This window comes from Mirounga leonina, unplaced genomic scaffold, assembly GCF_011800145.1.
Source record: "Mirounga leonina isolate KUSES-001 unplaced genomic scaffold, KU_Mleo_1.0 Mir_125, whole genome shotgun sequence".
NCBI classification, from domain to species: Eukaryota; Metazoa; Chordata; class Mammalia; order Carnivora; family Phocidae; genus Mirounga; species Mirounga leonina.
Genome location: NW_023270305.1, coordinates 71084961 through 71108969, shown reverse-complemented (window position 1 = coordinate 71108969; position 24009 = coordinate 71084961). Strand labels below are relative to the sequence as shown.

General features: G+C 38.6%; 1 protein-coding gene across 1 annotated transcript in view; it reads left to right on the top strand.

Annotated features, from left to right (window-relative positions):
• The window catches only part of AFF3 (AF4/FMR2 family member 3), a 523007-nt gene that overhangs the window by 324308 nt on the left and 174690 nt on the right, over positions 1 to 24009 (top strand). The window contains exons 6-7 of the mRNA XM_035001779.1: positions 1760 to 1840; positions 19201 to 19237. Of these exons, the coding sequence (XP_034857670.1) occupies positions 1760 to 1840; positions 19201 to 19237 (118 nt within the window). The remainder of the gene's footprint in view (positions 1 to 1759; positions 1841 to 19200; positions 19238 to 24009) is intronic.

The following is a 24009-nucleotide window of genomic DNA, read 5'->3' as shown; positions in this document are numbered from 1 at the left end:
GATTTTGGAGCCGTGAAGCTTTTTATCTGCATCTGCAGTCTAGGAAAATTGAGTTGGCAGGAGTGTAGTGGATGGATTAATAATAACAGAAGAAAGAGAACCAATCAGGAAGCTATTAAAGTAATTTAGGTTAAAAGTAATGAAGGTGTGATTAGGATGGTAGAGACATTGCAGAAATACTGTTCTATTTGGCATTTATTCAAAAATATACTGAGCACCTACTCTGTTCCTGGACACAAACTCGGCAGTCGTGCTTAACAACCTCCTCAAAAGAGGAGGGCACATTCTGCGTGGAGCACTGGGTGTTATGCACAAACAATGAATCATGGAACACTTCATCTAAAACTAATGATGTAATGTATGGGGATTAACATAAGAATAAAAAATAAATTTAAAAAAAAAAAAAACAACCTCCTCAAAAGAGACAACAGGGATAGATACAGGATAGAATGCGCAGATACTTGGGGAGCAGAGGTAAGAGGAGAGAGGGATATAGAAGAAGGTCACTGGATCTTCCTTTGCTTTCCATTGGCGAGACCTCGTAACAGCAGAATGGAGAAGGGACATCTCAAATGCCTATGAGCTTAACCCACCAAGGCACAGGTGTCATGGTGGGTGAGAGATGATAATAGGGTCAGGAAATCCTTCCAGGGTGGGTTTGACCTCTCTTTCTGCCCTCTGTCTGCGTGGGTCTGGACTATCCGAGGTGCTGAAGGAGGAGAGTTACCCCAAAAAAAGGCGCAAGACCACCCTCAAGAATTTCTTTGACTTAAAAACCTGACAGAATCCCTTTTCCCCAAGGGAGGTGAGAAAATATCTTCACCTAAAAAGAATTTCTCACTTTTCTTAAAGTGGATCAACTACTGCTTCTATGCTTGCTTAGGTTTGAAAGAGGAAGGAAATTAAAAAAAGAAAATAGGGTTCAAAACCTATCTGTAAACTCCCAAGTAAATTTCCCGGTAATCAGAAATTGATTGATTTAATTTAATTGTACAATCATTTAGTGAATGCAGGTAACTTCCAGGAGATGGAACCGAAGAAGAAAACAGCAAGTGGATAAACACCGCTGCCCCCTCTCACAGTTTAGTGAAAGTGTATGTCAGAAAGCATATGACAGATGATTGTGTGTTGAGCTAAAGTTGTATTCTTAATACTGTGTTATAAAAATGATAAGACACTTATTTCCCTCCCTCCCTCCCTCCCTCCCTCTCTCTTTCTATTTCATATGTGTGATTTTTTTTTTTTACTTCTCCATGAAGGAGATTTTTATGAAGACCAAAGTGATGTGTGGGGCTTATTGGATACTCATCCTAATACTTGTTTCTAATAAAATAAAGACTCCTCTCATAACGACCCTAAAGTCAGAAGTACTTTGTACATTTCTACAGAAACACCCTGTGAAATTTTGTGGGATTGAGTCCAAGAGAAGCAGCCCCCTTTGTTCGGCATTTTCCATAGAACTTTTACTACTAGGTTGTCCCTTTACTCTGGAGCTTAAACGAAATGAAAATAGGACAGCCTTGCAGATCTTTTTACAATATAAAGGGAGCATGGGGATAGCCATGGAACCAAGAATTGGTAAAATTAGGAAAAGAAATCATGAAAGAGGATCTCACATCCTTTTTAAAAAAATCCCTTTCATTCTTTATTCATCTCTTCATTCCAATCCCTTCCCAGTGTTATTAAGGCAGGCTCAGATAGCTACTGACTTTAAATACTCCCTGTATTACAATGCTGTTTGTTTTTTCCCACCATTTAGGAGATGACCTGGCTCCCACCACTTTCTGCTATTCCAGCACCTGGCAAAGTGGAACCAAGCAAATTTCCATTTCCAAATAAGGTGAGATCTTGTAACACTCAGGAGCAGTATGCTTTACTCACACAGAGATTTTTTAGTGGATAGTGGGTTTTCCTGTGATTGTTTTTCCCTCTGTAAATATTCCTACCAGAGGCATATGGCTGATTTTCAACAATTTGCAAGCATGTATTTATTCATCAAAGGGAGAAAATTAAGCTTCCCCTTCCCTACTTTTGGCAAAATGTGATGCATATTATAATTGTCATTTTATCTAAAAAAATTTGTGAAGTTGAAATGCATCATACGATCATCTTAAATATTCGGTGTGATTTTCTTTTTTTTCCTGAAAAGCTGTTATTAAATTAATGATGTATCTTAAAATCAATGTCTTAGAACTGAGGACATGTAGTATATAATTCCTCTTCAGTATCTTTTATAAACCTTAAAATATTTTCTAGGACTTTAAAAAACAAATTTCCATTTTCTAAGGACAAGCACACACTCAAAAAATCAGCCACAATATATTTAAATTATACATGAGTCTAATAGGTTTTATTTTATGATTTTTAACCATACAACTAATATATAATTCCATATTCATAAGGATGAAATTATGCCGATTTATTTCCCTACCCAGAATTTACTTTCAAGAGTTTGGTGAATAACATTCCACTCATCTTCCCTGTGCATGATATACATATACATTCATATGTTTCATCTAAGAGTTTTTAAAAACTCTTAGATGGTATAGTTCTAAAAACATTTCTTCTAAAAGTTGATTTTTTTCAGATACCATGAATACATATTATTGCTAAATATTAACACTGCAACCTTTTAAAGTGAATTATTAAAGTCTCTAGAGGGGCGCCTGGGTGGCTCAGTCGGTTAAGCGTCTGCCTTCAGCTCGGGTCATGATCCCAGGGTCCTGGGATCGAGCCCCACATGGGGCTCCTGGCTCAGCCGGGAGTCTGCTTCTCCCTCTCCCTCTGCCTCTGCCTCTCCCACTGCTCATGCTCTCTCTCTCTCTCTGTATCTCTGTGTCTCAAATGAATAAATAAAATCTTTAAAAAAAAAAAAAGAAAGTCTCTAGAATAGATACCTAGAAGAGGATAGGTACTGGAGGCATCTTTGCCAATGTTTAACATTATCTGGCTTTATATCATTGTGTCTGTAGTGTTTTAATTTGCATTTCTCTAATTACTTCTGAGTTTGAGCATTGACTATTTTTCCTTTACAAATCGCACATTCGTATCCATTACCACTTAAAAAAAATGATTTGTACAAACTCCTTATCTTATTCATTTGTCTGTTATATACGATGCAACTATTTTCTTGCTACCTTATTTATGTACCTTTTATGCTAGCAAAGTGTTTAATTTTTATGTCAGAGAAAAATGATTTTTCCTGCTCCAACATTCTAACAATGTTCTCTATTTTATTATCATTTTTTATAGTTTGATTTTGGGGTTTTAAAACAATTTTTTGTAGATGGTGTGACATAGGTTTCTAGCTTTATTCTTTTCAGCGGTTAGTAAATTATTGTTAACACTATCAACTGATTACCCCGTGTTCCCCCCCACTAGTTTGAAATACCACCTAAATCAACAATTGAATTTCTCGTAAATACATGGATTTGTTTCAGGACTGTCCAGCCTCTTTTTTTCAGTATATTTATCTAATTCTTGACCAGTAACTCATTTTTAAATCAGATGTCAACAAGCTTTTTCTGTAAAGGATCAGTTTGTAAATAATTTACCTAAATGAATAAATGTGACTAGGTTCAGATAAAATTTTATTCACTGAAACAGGTAGTGACACAATATATAAAGAACTCTTACAACCCAACAATAAAAACATAACTCATTTTAAGAATGGGCAAAGGAGGGCGCCTGGGTGGCTCAGTTGTTGAGCAATGGCCTTCGGCTCAGGTCATGGTCCCAGGGTCTCTGCTCCGCGGGAGGCCTGCTTCTCCCTCTCCCACTCCCCCTTGCTTGTGTTCCCTCTCTTGCTGTGTCTCTCTCTGTCAAATAAATAAGTAAAATCTTTAAAAAAAAAAAAAAAAAAAAGAATGGGCAAAGGATTTAAATAGACACTTCTCCCAAGGAGGTCTACAAATGCCTGATACGTATATGAGAAGACCCTATCACCATTGTTAATCATTAGAGTTCCAAATCAAAACCACAAGGAGATACTTCTTCACACCTACTTAAATGGCTAAAATCAAAGACAAACAATAACCAGTGTTGACAAGAATATTGAGAAATTGGAACCCTGCTATCAGTTGCTGGTAGGATCCAAAATGGTGCAGCCTCTTTGAAAGACAGTTTAACAGTTCCTCAAAAGGTTAAACATCAGGTTATCATATAACCCAGCAATTCCACTTCTAGGTATATGTACCCAAGAGAACTGAAAAGGAATGCTACCAGGTGTTACATATTTATTTACTGAACTCCTTTTGTCCCAGGAGATTTTTTTTTGGTGGACTTATATTTTCCAAGTGGGGAAAAACAGGATGTGTAGCAGTAAAATATATGACATGTTAGATCATGATGTATACTGAAGAAACATAAATCAGGAGAGGAAGATAATGAATGTTGATGGTGAATGGGGATGGATGAATTTTAAGTAGAGAGCTTAAAAAAGACCCTCCTGGGGATGTGACACTTGAGCTGAAGTTAGAGAAGGAGCAACTCATGCAGACAAGTGGAGGTAGAGACTTCTGGCAGATGGAGGTGAAAGTGCGTGGACGCTGGAGGAACAGCAAGAACAGTGGAGTCAGGGCAGAGAGAACCAGGCGAGGAACAGTAAGTGACACTGTGAGGTAAATGCAGTCATATTATGTTTGGACAGTAGGACCATTCAAAGGACTTGGGTTTTACTCTAAGTGAATTGAGAAACTGTTAAAGAGTTTTGCAAATAACAAATATGTTTCATTTTACCCTTCTTATTGTGTCGATGGGAAGCTGTACATCTTTGCCATATTCGTGACATTAACAAGGATGATTCTAATCATTGAGTGTGGTTGTTATCAATAGGTATAAGAATTGCGTATTGTGTGTCCAGCTCAGATTGCTTCCTTCTATTTCTAGCTTTCTGAACATTTTCATGGATTGATTTATTTTTTCATTTTTAAAACTTAAGGTACAATTTGAAAACAGTATCCTGCAAGTTTTGAAAAACACATATGCTCCTGAGACCACCTTACTCAAGATATAGAAGCATTCCATCACCACCCAGAACTCCCCCTTGGTACTTTGTAGTCAACGCCTCCCACACACCCAACCCCTGGCAATTACTGATCGGTTTTCCAGAGTATACAGAAATACAACAAGTTTGAATTTAGTTGAAATTTATTCAGTATTTATTGAGGTGTTCATAGTTTTGTTCTTTAATCTGCTAATGTAGAAAATTACATTAATAGATTGTCTGATTTTTTTAATCACCTGTATGATTAGTTTCCTTGAGTATGGTGTATTGTTCATTTAATATACTTTTGGATTCAATATGCCAATATTTAATTTTAGAATTTTACTCCCGTGTTCATAAGTCACCTTGGTCTAGGTATCTTTTTGTGTACACTTGTTCAGTTTTGACACCAGGAATATAATAGCTTTCTATAATGAATTCTTTAGCTTTCTACCTTTTTCTGTATTCTGGAACATTTTATATAACATGCCAATTTCCCCCTCCTTAAAGGCATGGAGTAACTCAACCATAAAACATACTGTCCATAGTTTTCTTTTAAGAGTAGATCTTTACTTGTATTTTCATTTTCTTCTATGCCTATTTGCTTTTTCAAATTTTCTACCTCCTTTTGGGTTAATTAATCTTTCTTTGTTCCTTTTTTTCCCCCCTTCAGGATTTTCAAACATATACATAATACTCTGTTTTTCTAGTAATTGCGTTTAGAATTTTAATACATTAGCCTAGTTAAACCTATTTTTATCAATACCTACAATTAACTCATATCTGTATTCTACCCCCAACAATTAGTTTTACTTTGATCTCCCTCACCATCATCTCTCAGTTTGAGATTACAGTATTTCAAACTGTTGTTATTATAACCATTTTTTAGCATTACACCTTAACAATTATTTGTTAGTTTCTTAATTGGCCATTGTTTCTTGTGTCTCAAGCCTTCCTCTTAAGATGTGCATATTGTTTTTGCTAGAGTGTATTTTCAAGCAGGTTTTTAGTCCAGACTTAACCTAAAGTCTCTGATAGTCCTTTTCTGCACTTACCTTTAATCCTTCCACGTCTCCTCTCTGTTTACTTCTTTGGTGATTTCATCTAATTATTTCATCTAATTGTTGCTTTAAATACTCTCTATGCCAAGCTTATGACTTCTAAGTTTGTGTCTCTAGCCCCTTCTCCATCCCCCAAACTCCATACTTGTAGTTCTGCTTACTTCCTCAACATCTCCTCTTGGATACCTAACAAACATTTAAGCTTGCTATATCAAACACTGAGCTTTTAATCCTCCCCACAAGCCTTTTATCCCAGTGTTTCTCAGTAAGTGATTTCTCCATTTTTGCAGCTGGCTCAGGCCAAAATCCTTGGAATCATCTGTATTTGATTTCTAAGGCACCTGTAAAAAAATACACAAAGTGGGCAGCTTAAAAGAAATTTATTCTCTCATAGTTCTGGAGGCTGGAAGTCTGAAATCAGGGTGCCAGCAGGGCCATGCTCCCTCTGACGGCTCTAGGGAAGAATCCTTTCTTGCCTCTTCCTAGCTTTTGAAGACTTTCAGTAGTCTGTCACATTCCTTGGCTTGTAGTTGCATCACTTTCATTTCTGCCTCTACATACACATGGCTGTCTTGCCTCTCTGTGTCTCTGGGTCTATAAGGACAGCAGTCATTAAATTTAGGGCCCACCTTAATCTAGTGTGACCTCATCTTAACTTGATTTTACCTGCAAGAACCCTATATCCACATAAGGTCAAATTCACAGATTTTGAGTGGACATGAGCTTTTGGAGGACACTGTTCAACCCAGTACACCATCCTTGACTTGTCTTTCTCTCATCTCATACATCCAGCTCATCATTAAATCATGTCTACCCTACTTTCAAAATACATCCCAAATTTAAATACTTCCCCCACCATCAGAGCTACCTCCTTGGTCTACACTATCATCCCTTGCATTGATTATTGCAATAACCCCCCAACTGGTCTTCCTGTTTCCACGCTTGCTCTACCTACCACTCTATTCCAAGCCATCATCATATCTAGTGTGGACTCTTACAGTTTTCCAGCCATTCATCCTAGCCTCTAATACACAGTCTCTTGTCCACACAGTAGCCTCAACAATATTTTTTCAAGTCTTGTTTTTTAATCCATTCAGCCACTCTGTGTCTTCTGATTGGAGAATGAAGTCCATTTACATTTGAGGTAATTTATTGACAGGTATGTGCTTATTGTCATTTTGTTAGTTGTTTTCTAGCTGTTTTTGTAGTTCCTTTCTGTTCTTTTCTCCTTCTCTTGCTCTCTTCCTTTGTGGTTTGATGACTTTCTTTTATGGTATGCTTATATTCCTTTCCCTTTATCTTTTCTGTATTTACTATAGGTTTTTGCTTTGCAGTTACCATGAGGCTTACATGTAACAACTTACATCTATAACAATCTATTTTAAATTGATAACAGCTTTGACCCATTCTAAAGCTGAACATTTTTACTCTTTGGTTTTGGTGTCACATTTTACATCTTTTTATCTTGTGTATCCTCTAACTAATTGTAATCATGGTTATTTTTTACCACTTTTGTCTTTTAACCATCATTCTACCTTTATAATAATTAATCCACTACCTTTACTAAAGATTTACTTTTCCAGTGAGATTTACTTTCACATGTTTTCTTGTTACTAATTAGGCCACTTCTTTTCAGCTTCATGTGGTCCCTTCATCATTATGTGATGAACTCCTTTAGCTTTTGCTTGTCTGGAAAATTCTTGATCTCCTTCAGTTCTTAATGATAATTTTGCTGGGTAGAGTATTCTTGGTTGGAAGATTTTTCTTTCAGCACTTTGCATATATCCTGCCACTCCCTTCTAACCTGTAAAGTTTGTGCTGAAACTCTTATGGGGGTTCCCTTGTACTTAACAAGTTGTTTTTCTCTTGCTGCCTTTTTTTTTTTAAAGATTTTATTTATTTATTTGAGAGAGAGAGCATGGGGGGAGAGGGTCAGAGGGAGAAGCAGACTCCCTGCTGAGCAGGGAGCCTGACACAGGATTCGATCCTGGGACTCCAGGATCATGATGTGAGCCAGGATCATGATGTGAGCTCAGTCACTTAACCAACTGAGCCAGCCAGGTGCCCCTCTTTTGCTGCTTTTAATATTCCTTTTTCTTTAACTTTTGAAATTTTATTCATAATGTGTCTTGGTGTGGGACTCTTTGGATTCATCTTTTCTGGAATTCTCTGGGATTCCTGGATCTGGATTCCCATTTCCTCCCCCAAGGTAGGGAAATTTTTAGTCATTATTTCTTCTAATAAAATTTCTGTCCCTTTCTCTTTCTCTTTTCCTCTTGGGAGTCCTATAATGCAAATGTTAGTCTTTTGTCCCATATAGCTATTAAGCTGTCTTCACTTATTTCATTCTTTTTTTCTTTATCTTGCTCTGATTGGTGAGTTCCACTGCCTTGTCTTTTATTAGACTGATCCTTTCCTCTGCTTCATTTATTCTGTTCAGTCATTGCATTCTTCACCTCTGTGTCTTCTGTTTGGTACTTTCTTATATTTTACATCTCTTTGTGGAAGTTCTCACTATGTTCATCTATTCTTCTCACCCGTTCAAGTAAGCATTTTTATGACCATTACTTTGAACTCTTTATCGGGTAATTACTTATCTCTGTTTCATTAAGGTTTTTTTTTTTCCTGAGTTTTGCTTTCATTTGGAACATATTCCTCTGTCTTTTCATTTTGCTTGAGTCTCTGTATTGGTTTCTATATAGTAGATAAAATAACCACCCCATCCAGTCTTGAAGAAGTGGCCTCGTGTAGGAGATGAACCTTTTTATCCAGCCCTTTCCCAGCTCTTGGTCATCTCTCAAATCCGTGTGCTTGTCCAAGCAACCTACTATATTTTTAACAGCTCCCAGTAGTTCAGGATGTGCCAAGACATGTCAGTGTCCCAAAGGGAAGGATCTCAGCACCTAGATTCAGGCTGACTAGAAACCGGACCCACAGGCAACAGCTTTTAAAAGTATGCAAATATATAAAGTCCTGAGGGGCCACAGGCATAAGCACTGCTGACCACCAGAGCCAGGTGATCTGGAAATGTTCCCTGGACAGCAGTTGCAAAAATTTGGGCTCCAAAGGGCTGTATAAGCTCCTTTCTGGGAGATACCAGCAAGCCTAGTGTGAGGCAGAGGGAGAATGCAAAGATGGTGTCCATAGCCTATGTTCCTTGAGAGCAGCTCTGTAGGCCACTAAAGTATGTACCAGTCCCAAAGCCTGCCTCTCATTCTAAAGCTCCAGGACAAGCAAAGTGACCTCCTTCAAAGACTGGGGGGAAGACGGTGTGCCTCAGTCTACTGTCTGTACAGTGCCCTGGACATGGTAGCCTACCAAGAACCATCCCTCTAATTGCCACAGTCCTGTAGGACCCAGGAACACAAGCCCTTCAGGCCACCAGAACCAGGTGATCAAGGGGCATCCTCTGGGCATCTGCCACAAACACCAGGCACCAGATCCACATAAACCTCCCCTTCAGGAAACATGGCATTCTGAAGCAGAGCTGGGGTGCAAAGATAGCACCCACCCTCTGGGATAGATTACAGTCAGCTCCTAAATGCATGTTTAACTAGTAGCCGGCCCCTCAGGCCACAGCCATGATGATCAGCTACTAGGCGTCCTTCACAGAAAGACTGGGCTCCTGGGTCTATTGCTTCTTGCAGTGACCTGGGGATAGTAGCAGTTTAAGAACTCTTCTCCATTGTTTACAGTCTTGTGGGACCCACAGGTGGAAGCCCCACTGGTCACCCCAGCCAGGTGATGTGGAAGTGTCCCCTGACAGCAGAAGTCAGGGCATCAGACCGGTGTAAGCTCCTTTGTGGGTGACACCTGTTATTACAGTCCCCTGTGACCAGGATCACAAGCTCTCTGACCTCCAGATTCAGGACACTAAGAGGCATAATCTAGGCAGCAGCCACAGAAATCAGGGCATCAGACACATATCAGAGCTCCCTTCTGGGATATACTGGTGCTCGGGAACATGGCAAAGGGAGAGCAAGAAAATGGCACCCACCAGCAGACCCTTGAGAGTGTTCCAGCAGGCTCCTAGTTGTGTGTGTTAAAAGGTGCCTGGCTCGGGGCACCTGGGTGGCTCAGTTGGTTAAGCGACTGCCTTCGGCTCAGGTCATAATCCTGGGGTCCTGGGATTGGGCCGGAAGCCTGCTTCTCCTTCTCCCACTCCCCCTCCTTGTGTTCCTCCTCACGCTGTCTCTCTCTCTCTCTCTGTCAATTAAATAAATAAATAAAATCTTTAAAAAAAAAAAAAGGTGCCTGCCTCTCAGGCCAAGATTTTAATATAAGTAGGTGTGCCTCCTGCAGGAGTCGGGGCGTAATCTGAGCAGGGCCCTGGCCTGGGTGACTTGGAGCACATGAGCCCCTTAAGAGGCATTTCTCACTGCTGTGTTGTGGGTCTTGGAGTTCGAGCCCCATTGGTTTTCAAAATTGGATGTTTGGGGAGCTTATCTCTCAAGTGCAGCCCAAAAAAGTTGGAGTGCTCAATGTGGAGTTTGAACCCTTTGCTCCTCAAGGAGAAGCTCGGAGTTCCCTCCCAGTTGTGGGTTTTTGGGGAGATTGTGTCACAGTTTCTCCTACCTGCTTTAATGTAGTTTTCTTCTCATTTGCTGGATGTGTCATCATCAGTCAGCCAAGCCAGCCTTTAGGTTTCTTTAAGGGTAAGTATGTAGCTGTGGGGACTCAGTGTATCTGTGAGGGGAGGTGAGTTCAAGATCTTCCTATGTCACCGTCTTTAACCAGAACCTGCATGTCACTCTTGTATTAGAACTTCCAGTGGCATATTGCCACACAAAATACAATGCAGAATCCTTATAATTTTTGTATATAATCTGGCCAAAATAATGGCTTCACCCAAAACATAAGCAAATATGTATTTTTATTATATAAACATATCCATGGTGTAAGTACAATTTCTGATGTAATTGAGCACACATCCCAAGGCCCATTTGGTTGTGACTTTTCCAAAAGGATTGTATAAATTTGTTTTGTTGAATGTGTATAAAGTTTAAGTAATAACTTATCTCTACAGTAAATTTGAGACCTTACCTCATTAGTACAAAAAATATATTTTTCAAGGCAGAAATGAAGTTATAAGAATCTATCTTCCGTCCAAAAAGATACATTATCAAATATCAGATAGGGCACAGAATTTCAAATTTAAATTAAAAACTGTATGTTATTTAGGATTTTTATAGGATTTGTGTGGAGTTATGTTGCCCCTAGATCTTTTGGCCTTGCCTAAGAAAGAAAAAGTCATTTTACAAGATGTAAGAACATTGCATGATTTTAATAATGCTTTTCTTTCAAAAACCTTGGAAGTACTATTAATTTATCTGGTATGGAAGAAATAAGACTGGATTAGTGTGCTATTTCTGCTATAGCAAATTACCACAAACTTAGTGACTTAAGACAACACAAATGTATTTTCTTACAACTTTGGAAGTCAGAAGTCTGAACTAAAATCAAGGTGTTGGTGGGCTGCGTTCCTCCCAAATACTCTAGGGAATAATTTTTCTTGTCGCTCTCAGCTTTTACAAGCTGCCCTTGTTACTTAGGTCATAGCTCTCATCATCCTGACCTCAGACTTCCTTGTCACATCTCCTTCTCTGACTCTCCCCTCCCACCCTTTATAAGGGCCTTTGTGATTATATTGAGCCTACCTGGATAATCCAGGAAAATCTCCCATCTCAAAATTATTAATCACATCTGCAAATCTCTTTTGCCATGAGCAGCAGTATATTCACAGGGTCCAGGAATTAAGATACAGACATCTTTGGGGGAGCCCTAATCTGCCCACGGCAAAGACTGTTGCTAATTTTCACACACAGTGCATCTTTTTTAACCTGTATCTCAACTGACAATTGGGGGCTTGCTGTTCATTCATTACATTATTAATATTTGAGATTATCACTATTGCTAGAGTATAGGAGTTAGAATTATTTATGGAATTTGAGGGGCAAAATCTCTAAAATGACTAATAAATAACAAAATTAAGCCCTCATTAAGATTGAAGGGGCACTTGCAACAACGTGGATGGAACTAGAGGGTATTATGCTAAGCGAAATAAGTCAATCAGAGAAAGACAAGTATCATATGATCCCACTGATATGAGGAATTTGAGAAACAAGACAGAGGAGCATAGGGGAAGGGAGGAAAAGATGAAACAAGATGAAACCAGAGAGGGAGACAAACCATAAGAGACTCTTAGTCTCAGGAAACAAACAGGGTTGATAGAGTGGTGGGGGGTGAGAGGGATGGGGTGGCTGGGTGATAGACACTGGGGAGGGTATGTGCTATGGTGAACACTGAATTGTGTAAGACTGATGAATCACAGACCTGTACCTCTGAAACAAATAATACATTATATGTTTAAAAAAAAAAAAAGAAGAAGGTAGCAGGAGGGGAAGAATGAAGGGGGGGAAATCTGAGGGGGAGATGAACCATGAGAGACTATGGACTCTGAGAAACGAACTGAGGGTTTTAGAGGGGAGGGGGGTGGGAGGGTGGGTTAGCACAGTAATGGGTATTAAGGAGGGCACGTATTACATGGGGCACTGGGTGTTATAGGCAAACAATGAATCATGGAACACTACATCAAAAACTAATTATGTAATGTATGATGACTAACATAACATAATAAAATAAAATTAAAAAAAAAAAGATTGAAGGGGCAATTTAACCTCACAAGGAAAGTCCTTTTAACTGGGCATTCTGAGTTACCAGTACCACTAAATTAATTAGCTAAATACTTCCGAGAATTTCCCCAATTTGTCTCAGTGTTAAAGGACATAATGTATAGTAAAGTTCATTGATAATGAACTTTGATATATTTTCTCTTCTCGGAAATCTTAATTTGGAGTCACAATTCCCTAGACAAAAACTACCAGACATGTCCATCTCAGTCTTTAAATCTCAAAAATAATTGAATTTGGTAAAAAAAAAAAAAAAAAGACTGTGTGCCATTATCAGGTAATTCAACCAAGAAAAAAAAATTGAATTTGATTTGCCCTTTTCTCTTCATTTCTGTAGCAATCTCATAAATTTTGAAATGCAAATAAAGGACTCAAAGTTGTAGAACCTTTTCCATCCTCAGAAGGCATATGAGCAAACCTAGTGACATTTCACAAACATTTCATGTGGCAATGGATGCTGGCTCTGGTGGGATCAAACCTGGTCTGGAACTATTTTTCCTGATCAGTGTTTAAAACATTATACAGAAGAATTCTAGCATCATTTTAGAAATGATAATCCTATTGGCTTTTTGTACACTAGAAGGAGAAGAAAAGCAGCAAGTGTGAAGGAAAATACTTTAAAGTTAGAAAGCTTGTTTTCTGTCTCCCTCTTGGGGTTCCTAGCATGCTTTAAGTTGTACCACAAAGTGTTTGGACTAAAACTCCATGTTTTAGCATTCCCTTGAAACAAACATTTAAATTAATTATAAATTACCTTATTTCAACTCTTCTGAGCTTTATAGAAAAGAATGAGGAGAAAGTGATGGTTGGGGGTGAAGAGAGACCCCAAATCAGATGGTTCCTTTTTCTATAGTAACTAGCTTAATGCGTGGGTCTGAAAATAAGAGAAGATATATTTCGGTTTCGGGGTTTTTTTTTTTAATTTTTTTTAACATATTAACATGTTTCAGGGGTACAGGTCTGTGATTCATCAGTCTTACACAATTCACAGCGCTCACCATAGCACATACCCTCCCCAATGTTCATCACCCAGCCACCCCATCCCTCCCACCCCCGATATATTTCCATTTCTTGCCTTTTATAATTCTAACACTGGATTGATAGGCAAGCAAGGAGAGATCTGAGTGGAACAGTCCTCAGATGGTTCCAAAGAGCCATTTTTAAGTAATACCCTCAGAGTATAAGGATCGTCCTTAAGCTACATGGGTTAAGAACTACTGTATTTTACTGATCTAAGGTAGATTTTTTTTTTCATCTTACACTCCCTAAAATCAGGATTTGTTTTAGAGTTGATGGGATCTTACAATTAATTGGCAGTACTTTTCTTTCATAGTAGTACAGGAGGGAAGGTAGCCTCAGACAGTTTCGATGGCAGGCTACACATGAAATACAGTCTTTCTTATAGTGCTTCATTGATGGGCTTTCTCAGATACCAGTGCACTTGGTTATTTCTGTCTTTAGCCAAATGATGTGTACAAACTTTACTTCCCAGTTAAACACCACATTTAGAGAAGGTTTAGGATTCCCGTGTACCAAACAATAGGTGTTGGGAATTCAGGACTTGGAGGTGGAGAAGAATGAATTCCCATCTGTAGATATTCTTGTAAGTAACCAGAAGTGGCTGTCCCCTTTGTGCACATGTCAGAATGACACACACTTGATGAATGACACCGGCGAACCAGAAGCAGTCGATTAACCTTAGCAGTGTCCTGTTACGGGATGACAGGCAACTTTTTTTTATACTTTATTGCTGTTCTGAACCTTCTTTAATGAATAGATATTACTGTTGTTTGTTTCTTCAAATAGTAAATGCTCCTTAACAAGATAGAGCCATCCTTGGGTCTAGACAGTAATAATAGTAGCATTCTTTTTGTGATTTTTATCCAGTTGTATACTTTAAATATGTGCGATTTGTATCATGTAATTTGTACCTTAATAAAGCTGGCTTTGTCTTTTTTTGTTAAAGAGTCCTAGTTGAAAAGATAATTTCTGTAGTGGCAGTGGGTGCAGTGAAAACATAAAGCAGATGCATCCTTCTGAGATTCAGGAAGGTTTCAAAGAGCAGGTAACCCTTGAGCTTTTTTGTTCTGAGCCTTGAAGAAAGAATGAAGTTTGCCAAGCAGAAAACAGAAAATGGCAGGACGTGCATCCCAAGGACAAGGACAGAATGCAAAGGCTTGAAGTACTCTTGCAGAGCGGCGGTGGCATCCCTTTCAGCCCTGGGTTATAATATTTCGTATACACATCATCTCCACTGCTAACTCAAGACCCCTGGGCCCTGTAGGCAGGGATTTTGTACACTCCCTCTGTAACCTTTAAGGTGCCTGAGAGAACCTTGCAGCCCTCGTAGAGTGCTCCCAGAGGGGACTAAAATAAGAATGTGCAAATGGGGTTAGCAATTCCGCAAGCATCTACTTACGGAAAGCAAGGGCCTTTGAGAGAAAGAAGAGAAAAGACAGCAAGGCTTTTGAGACTGAAGCTATGGGTGTGTGAGTGCCTGGGTGGCAGGAAATACAAAGTGGGAGGGACTTGAGTAAGTGCCTGGGCCCTTTGGGAGGGAGGGGCTTTGTTTCCCTAGGCTCTGAACCCAGCCTTGCCCTGGCTAGGTGAAGGATGAAGGGTCTGTACATTCTATGGTAGCCCCCGGGGTTTTGCAGCTGCCTGGGCAGAGCAGGAGTCCTTCAAGAAGCAGCAGCTACCGGCCCAGTTGTTGGCCAACAGAGACCTAGTCAGAATGAAGACAGTGTCCTGTGGACGTAATATTGGGAGGAGCTTCATACGGTAACTCACGCCCTCCACCAGCCCACTGGCTGCATGCTGGCCAAATGTCAATGAGAATGATAATGGGATATCATTCGTACCCACAGAGTTGCATGATATAGAAACACTGGGGTTAGAGTCAGTATTTTCAAGCTAGTATTTGTTTGTTCAGTGCAGCACCCAGAAGATATCGGTTACAAACATGACATTACATATTAAGACAAAGTCTTTATTTTATTTTGCCTCTCCAGAAGTCTCCTTCTCTCTAGAAGGGCAGACTTTTATGGTGATTTTTTTTTAACCAATTACTTTAACCATTTTCTGCCGCTCTTTACTGCCCACACAAAATAGAAATAATAATCACCATTAGTTACGCAAATATTTTAGGTAAAATTCAAAGTCTTCGATCTCTGAAATACATGATCTTGCAGTATATAATTATAATTCAGGTTATCTGTGAGCTTATTTTTGGTTCTTTGCTCATGAGTCTACGGTCTATAGTCATTGTCTGAACTTTAAGATGCCTAACGTGCACCAAGAAATAAAATGAGCTCTTTCCCAAGAGTGTGAGCAAACAGTCTCACAAAAACTCCACTTTTTCTCTTAAGAATGAACTTAATGCAGGGCGCCTGGGTGGCTTAGTTGGTTAAATGTCCGACTCTTGATTCCAGCTCAGGTCTTGCCCTCAGGGTCATGAGTTCAAGCCCTGCATCGGTCTCCATGCTGAGCATGGAGCCTACTTAAAAAAAAAAAAAAAAATGAATGAACTTAATGCTGAAAATTATCTCAGTTACCATTCTTATCTATTTGATGGTGAGTGAGTGTTTACCTTTCTAGTACAAGACACCTGCAAAATGTCGAAATCTACAGACGGCTCAGAGGAGTCAACTACATGGGGCTCAAAGTACTTTCACGTATCAAAGCTAACACTAATTTATGTTCAAATATAAACTCTAAATTAATTAGAAAAGATGGAAAACACACCAATCCATTTGGAGGGTTTAACCATGGATGTCTTCTTAATAACAACTATCCAAAGTAGGCCCAAATTATTTATTTATGAGGATTATACTTTAGCCCATCATTTCAGGAACAATATTTCATCTTTATTTTTAAAGATTTTATTTATTTATTTGAGAGAGAGAATGAGAGAGAGAGCACATGAGAGGGGGGAGGGTCAGAGGGAGAAGCAGACTCCCTGCTGAGCAGAGATCCCGATGCGGGACTCAATCCCGGGATTCTGGGATCATGACCTGAGCCGAAGCCAGTGGCTTAACCAACTGAGCCACCCAGGCGCCCAGAACAATATTTCATCTTAATACACTGTTTCCAAAACCTGAATCTCAGGTTGAGAGTTGAGCTTGTTCTTTTTCTTCATATGAATAGCTCACCATTACCAGCATTAACATTATAAGCATCTGTGTATGACTCAGTCTGTTTAACAGAGCGGGGAATTCCTTCCCTTCCCTATTTTCCCACCCAGCCCCTACCCAGCAGTCTGGCTGATTTTATACCGTTCCAGTGGAATTCCTTTTGAAAACATCATATGGATTTGAATATGCAACAAGTCATAAAGGACATCTCCTGTCCCATGACAAACATATTCATGGAGCAAAACTCTAGTAAAATACCTTAAACTATATATTAGAAGGTAATTCCATTTCACTGGGTTTTTGTCCCATGCACTGAAATTATAAAGGAGTATCACTGGATTTTATGTGCTACCACTTATTCTTTTACATTCCTACCATCTTGATTAATTTGTTCTTTCATAAGTCTCCCTTATATTTCATGCTAAATGGGAATTTTGCAAGTAAAAAGGATGTGAATTCCCAAAACAAAAGTTAGCATTTCACTTAAATGCAAATAAAATCAGGTTCAATTGCTATTTACCTAAACAGTAACTAAACTCAAAATACTATATAGTCCTGGCTTTCCACCATTGCAGGTAAGTGGAAATCTGTAATAATCTTCCCATCCACCAATGTCAGATTGACAAGAGTTGTTCAGTGAATTGTCCCTGGTGAGATGGTTGCCAGCCTCATCTATAGAAAGGTGATGAGAGTAAAGGTACATCCAAAGGGAAGTGGGTTAGATTAAAAGTCAGTTATATAATAAATCCTAAAATATGAACTAAAACCATAAACCTCATGGAGAAAACATAGAGATAAGTGTATGACTTTGGATTTGGCAGTAGATTCTCAAATAGGACACCAAAAGCATGAGCCATAGAAGAAAAATTAAATAAATAGGACTTGGTTAAAATTAAAAACTTTTGTGCATCAAAGGATATTATCAATAAAGTGAAAAGACAGCTGACAGAATGGGGGGAAATATTATGCTAATCATATGTCTGATAAGGGTCTAGGATCCAGAATATGTGAAAAACTCTTTCAACTCAACAACAAAAAGGGCCAACAACCCACTTTAAAATGGGTCAAGTCCTTAAATAGATATTTCTCCAAAGAAGATATACAAGTGCCCAACAAAAACATGAAAACATGCTCATCATCATTAGTCATTAGGGAAATATAAATCAAAACCACACACACTAAGATGGCTATCATAAAATGTCTCAAAATTAAAAGAAAATAAGTGTTGGTGAGGATGTGGAGAAATTGGAATCTTCATACATGGCTGGTAAAAATGCAAAATGATTCAGCCACTGTGAAAAACAGTTTGGCAGTTCCTCAAAAAGTTTCATATAGAATTACCATATGACTCCACAATTCCATTCATGGGTATATACCCAAAAAGATTGAAAACAGGGACTGAAACGAATACATACACCTGTGTATTCGTAGCAGCCCTATTCACAATAGCCAAGAGGTGGAAACAACTGAAACATCCATTAATGGATGAATGGCTAAACAAATTGGTGTGTATACACACAATGGAATATTATTTGGCCATAAAAAGGAATGAAGTACTGATCTGTGCTATGACATGGGTGAACCTCCAAAACATTATGCTAAGTGAAAGTAGCCAGACACAAAAGGTCACATGTTTTATGATTCCACTCCCTGAAATACCCAGAATAGATAAATTCATAGAGACAGGATACAGATTGGTGACTGTCAGGGACTGAGAGAAGGGGGGAATGAGGAGATACTGCCTAAAGGGTAACGAGTTTTATTTTGGAATGATGGAAATATTTGCAACCAAAGAGAGGTAGTGGTTATACAACATTAAGAGTGTACTAAGTGCCATTGAGTTGTTCACTTTAAACATTTTTTTAAGATTTATTTATTTTTATTTTAGAGAGAGAGAGAGTGTACAGGGGTGGTGAGGGGCAGAGGGAGAGGAAGAGAGAATCCCAAGCAGACTCTGCGCTGAGCATGGAGACTGACATAGGGCTCAATCTCACAATCCTGAGATCACAACCTGAGCCAAAACCAAGAGTTGGACACTTAACCGACTGAGCCACCCAGGCCCTAAATTGCTCACTTTAATGTGGTTAATTTTATGTTATGTGAATTTCACCTCAATAAGCAAAAAGTCTACAATACAAAAGCAAAGTGATTGCGAACTACATTTCTGGAACTGCTTAGTAATAAGCACATCGATATAAATGTTTCTCATTACAGTGGCTGGTAGAGAGCATGATTAATGAATAGGGTCTGAATGACCAATAGTATGTCTCACATTCAACTTAGATTTTGAAAGTCAAAATAAGAAAATTAATTGATATTTCTTGTTCTTTTAGGACTCTCAGCTTGTTTCCTCCGGACACAATAATCCAAGTAAGAAAGACTTCTCTCTACAGCTTCATATGTGGAGGGTGGAAGATAGAGGGGGTGAGGAGGGGAAGAAGCATGCAATAGACTGTAGGTTGAGAAGAATTTCACTAAGAAACAAAATCAGGTGGGGAAAAAGAGGGCCATTTGTTCAAGTACTGCCCAAGTGGATAAGATTCTGGAGTGCTCCTCTAGCTTTATTCAAAGGGAAGGAGGACCAAAACATAAAATGGTGAATTTCAAAGCAGTCCTGGGAGGAAGGAACATTTTGCTTTATTAAAGTATTTATGTGGAGGGGAAAAAATCTTTAAAGGCAACTAGGAAGTTATCTAAATTGAAAGAAAACAAGTGGTCCAAGAGAACCAATCAGAAGACCTCAAGATAAATGACCTTAGAATCCATGAAGAAATCATGCCCTCTTCCAGAGATAGGCTGCAGTGTCTAGGAAGCAACTTTCTTACTGAAACCAGTATCTAATAAAACATGTGGGCTTCATCGTCAAAGAGAGGATGTTATCATTCCATGAAGTAGTGTTTTAATTCTCTTCTTTGGCACTAGTAATTGGTGTTAATATCTTCTTGAGCATTAAAAATGCATATGCTACCCCATTCATGTCATGAAAGCACACTCACCAAGACTGGGCATTGTTAGTCTCATGACCAGCCAGTCAGCTGAGAGCACCCCTTGCCAATTGCAAAGCTACATTTGAACATGAAAATCACTCTGAGCTAGTAAATGTGTCTTTGGAACTGAGGCTCACCCACTGAGGATCTGTGAGGCAGAAGATTTGAGGAGAAAAGACATCCAGACAAATGTGTTAGAAAGCCCCAGACTTTTAATATACAGCTAGAGAAAGGTCAGGGTCAGGGGATGGTGGCATCATGATGCATATGCAATATCACTTAATTATCCCACCCTCTTTTGGGATTTGCTGTGAGCACAGGCACTGGTGAAGAGGTGAAAGGCCAAGGGACTGGAAATCTAAAGAAAATGATAAATTAAATGGTAAGAAAAGGACTTAAAAGAAATGCCTGATTAAGTCCATGAGATGTGCAGTATCAGCATCATATGCCTTATGATCATACTAAAGAATATACTAGAAAACTAGAACATACTGAAGAGTTGCCATTACTTTCCTCACTATTTCTTTCTATTTGAACTTAAACAGTTCAGGGTAAAGGGAGAATATAATTGATGTACATTCATTGTACTTGTTTGAGCTTAGAGTTTTTGACATAAAGAACAAAGGAAATAGCTGTTGAGTCTCTTCTGTGTTCCAGTGCCTTGACACGGAATTTCACTGAGTCCTAACCATAGGCATATAAGGCAGGCATTACCATCCCCATTTTGCACGTGATGAAAATGAGATTTTGAGCTTAATAACTAACCCAAGGTCACATAGTCAAACAAAAAAATGACTGCCAGGATTTGTATTCCGGAATCTCTACCCCAAAGACAACAGACTGTATCCCATTGCCTTGACCCCTAGAACATTGCTTCTGTCATTTCACTGTGAGTTTGAATTCTTGTCCAAGAACTATATACTGTGATTTTTATATGCATCTAGCATATTTTTATGGCATGTCAGAAATCCACATGCTTACACTGCAATGTAGATTATGTAGAGCAGACCTCATCCTCTACAGAACGTAAGGTGGCACCTGCCATGTGTGGTACACTCTCTGGCATTTCATTGTCTATGGAAACTTGTGATTGGCCTCCTCTTTTCTAGGGATAGGGGGATATTTTTTTTCTAAATAAGTTTCCCCCAAAGCCAAGCATGTCTATAAAAAGGTAATATCGCTATTTAAAAAATCTGAGCTTTTTCTATAGATTAAAATACATTTGAAACTTCAGGAGAGCTGATGCCACCGGCATTTCCAATGAATGCTGTTTCTTGTATTTGGTTTGGAATCATTACAGTTTGGAATGTGTTTGGAATTCTGACTCCAGCAAATATGTAGAAATAGAAAAAACTGAACTTCAAAGACACCACACAAAAATGTATATGTGTGGATTGACGGACTATCACTTTTGGTCAGTGCTTTTTTTCTTTTTGAAACTAGAAAAAGTATGTTATGTACATAACTAAGGGAAAAGAGTGTGTAAATTAAACAGAAATTCTTTTCAATCCAAATCCTTAAAAGATAGATGCTTTAGTCAATTTGTTGAATTAGTGATTAATTTAATATTATAAAAGTGTATTAAGTTTAAGACACTTAAATATTAAAATAGATGATGTATGTCTATGTTTTTCAAAAGTTATGAGCACATCCTGTTCAAGAGGAAGACTAAACATAAGCACTTCTTCCCCATTCTTCAGGATCCGCATTTAAATAACCAAAAGCTATAGTAATGGAAATAAATTCATAATAGCACGGAGAACAAGAAGGGATGCCGTCAACAAACCAGAAATTCAATTGAGTTTTTGGAAAACAGAAGCAGAAAGGACCATACTGTTTGATAATCCTGGTAGAGAAAATCATGACCCAGAAAAAGAAAAAAAGGAAAATAGTGAAACAAACAGGAACAAGTTCTAGTGATTGTGGGAACTATCCTAGGGAGCTCCCAGAGAGACTCCATATTTCCATTCAACCCCAAGAAAGAATAGATAGGCATGGATTGTGGGCAATGACAGGAACACCTGGACCATTTTCCCCCAGATTACCTCCACACCCATCCTAACTGATTCTCATAGAGAGCGTTCAGTCTGGTTTTTCTCCCAAAAAGATAAAAAAAAAAAAAAAAAGTAATATTTACTAAGAAAATGAACAGCTGACTAGAAGTCCTAGTTGGGGGCTGATAACTAAGAAAGAAGCAAAGTAGATTCTGAGATGATACCGGAACTGAAAAATAGACATATATGGGTGGTAGAAGAAGAGTCCCGTTTTCTCAAGAAGGAAGTAAAAACACTACACACTCAGGGTAAAGTACTTCCTACTTTTGTCAGGGGGTAGGGGGAGGGTCAGGGCTCCCAGCTTACCTTGAGGCCTCTCTTCTCCTGAACCTTAAATGAAGTCTTCCAGTCACAGTACCCTGTGCACTTACAGAGAGCTCTAAATCAGCCCTTCCCTACAAGGCAAAGGTATGTTAGGAAAAGAAATCAATATACTAATACAGGAAATTCACACCAATTACCTTCATTAATCAACCCATTATCATTCAAAAATGTGAATATGTAACAGAGCACCAAAGAGAAGAAATGGCCCTAAGGGAATCAATCTATTAATTCAAGGAACAGAAGAAAAAATTTCAAGTGTCATCACAATCTTCAGAAAAAACTGAAATTATTTGTATTAAATATAAAGAGAACAGATTGGCATGAAAAAGAAGTAGTTGCAGAATAAATGAGCACTTGAGAATTTAAAGTATGGTCAATTTAAAAATTTAATAGAAATGATGAGTAATAGCTGAAGCCTGGAATCTAGAATACAAGGTTGAAAACATTTTTTTTTTCTGGATATAAAGCAAAAGACAGATGGAAAATATGACAGGAAGGTAAGATACTTGGAAAATCAATCAGGACCTTTCAGGATGGAAAGGTCAAAATCCAGCTAATAGGAATACCAGAAAAAGGGAGGGGGAAAGCAGAAAAGAATAAAGAATAATAAAAATAGAATTCTAAGGGAAATGAGCAACTCACTATCAAAACCACTCATATACTAAACTTAAAAAAATAGGGGCACCTGGCTGGCTCAGTCAGTGGAGCATACAGCTCTTGATCTTAGGATCATGATTTCGAGCCCCACATTGGGTATGAGATTGCTTAAGTAAATATACTTAAAGAGAAAACCACTCACGTACAAGAAGACAAGAGACCATAAACAAGAGCAATAAAAAACAGATGAGCAGAGAATTAGTTAGACCTGCAAGGACTTGAGAGATTGGAATTACCAAGCCCATCGCTTCTTGGCCTTTTGGCTAAGATCAAGTGGAATTACCAAGTCCAAAATATAAAACAAGAGTGCTTACTTTAATTTCCAGAAATAAAAGGAAAGGATTGAAAATGTGGTAAAGAACAAGAAGATTTGAAGAAGTACTAATCAGAACCTCTAGAAATGAAAAAGTAATAATAGGAAATAAGATTTCCTTGGTCAGGTTTAATAGCAGATGATTGGACTTCACTGAAGAAAAAAATAATGAATTGGGAAATTGGACATAAGCGATTATCTAGGGTACAGCCTAGAGAAATGACAAATACAAAATGGAAGTTAAGAAACATGGGGGATAAAATGAGAAGGTCTAACATATACTTAACTAGAGTTCCAGAAGGAGATAAGGGAACAGAGGAAATATTAAAGGAGACAGTGGCTGAGAATTTTCCAGAATTGAAAGACACTACCCCACAGACTGAAGGAACTCAATGAACACTAAGCAAGATAAATAAAAAAAGAGGTCCACACTAGACATATTATAGTTAAACTGCAAATCACAAAGATAGGAAAAATTCTTAAAATAACCTTTAATACCTTCAGAGAAGCAACAATTAGACTTCCAGTTGACCTTTCTTTTTTTTTTAAACAATATATTTTTTTAAAGATTTTATTTATTTATTTGACAGAGAGAGACACAGCGAGAGAGGGGACACAAGCAGGGGGAGTGGGAGAGGGAAAAGCAAGCTTCCCGCAGAGCAGGGAGCCCGACGCAGGGCTCGATCCCAGGACCCCGGGATCATGACCTGAGCCGAAGACAGACGCTTAACGACTGAGCCACCCAGGCGCCCCTCCAGTTGACTTTTCAACAGTGGCAGTGGGGCAGTGGGATCCAGCAGACAGAGA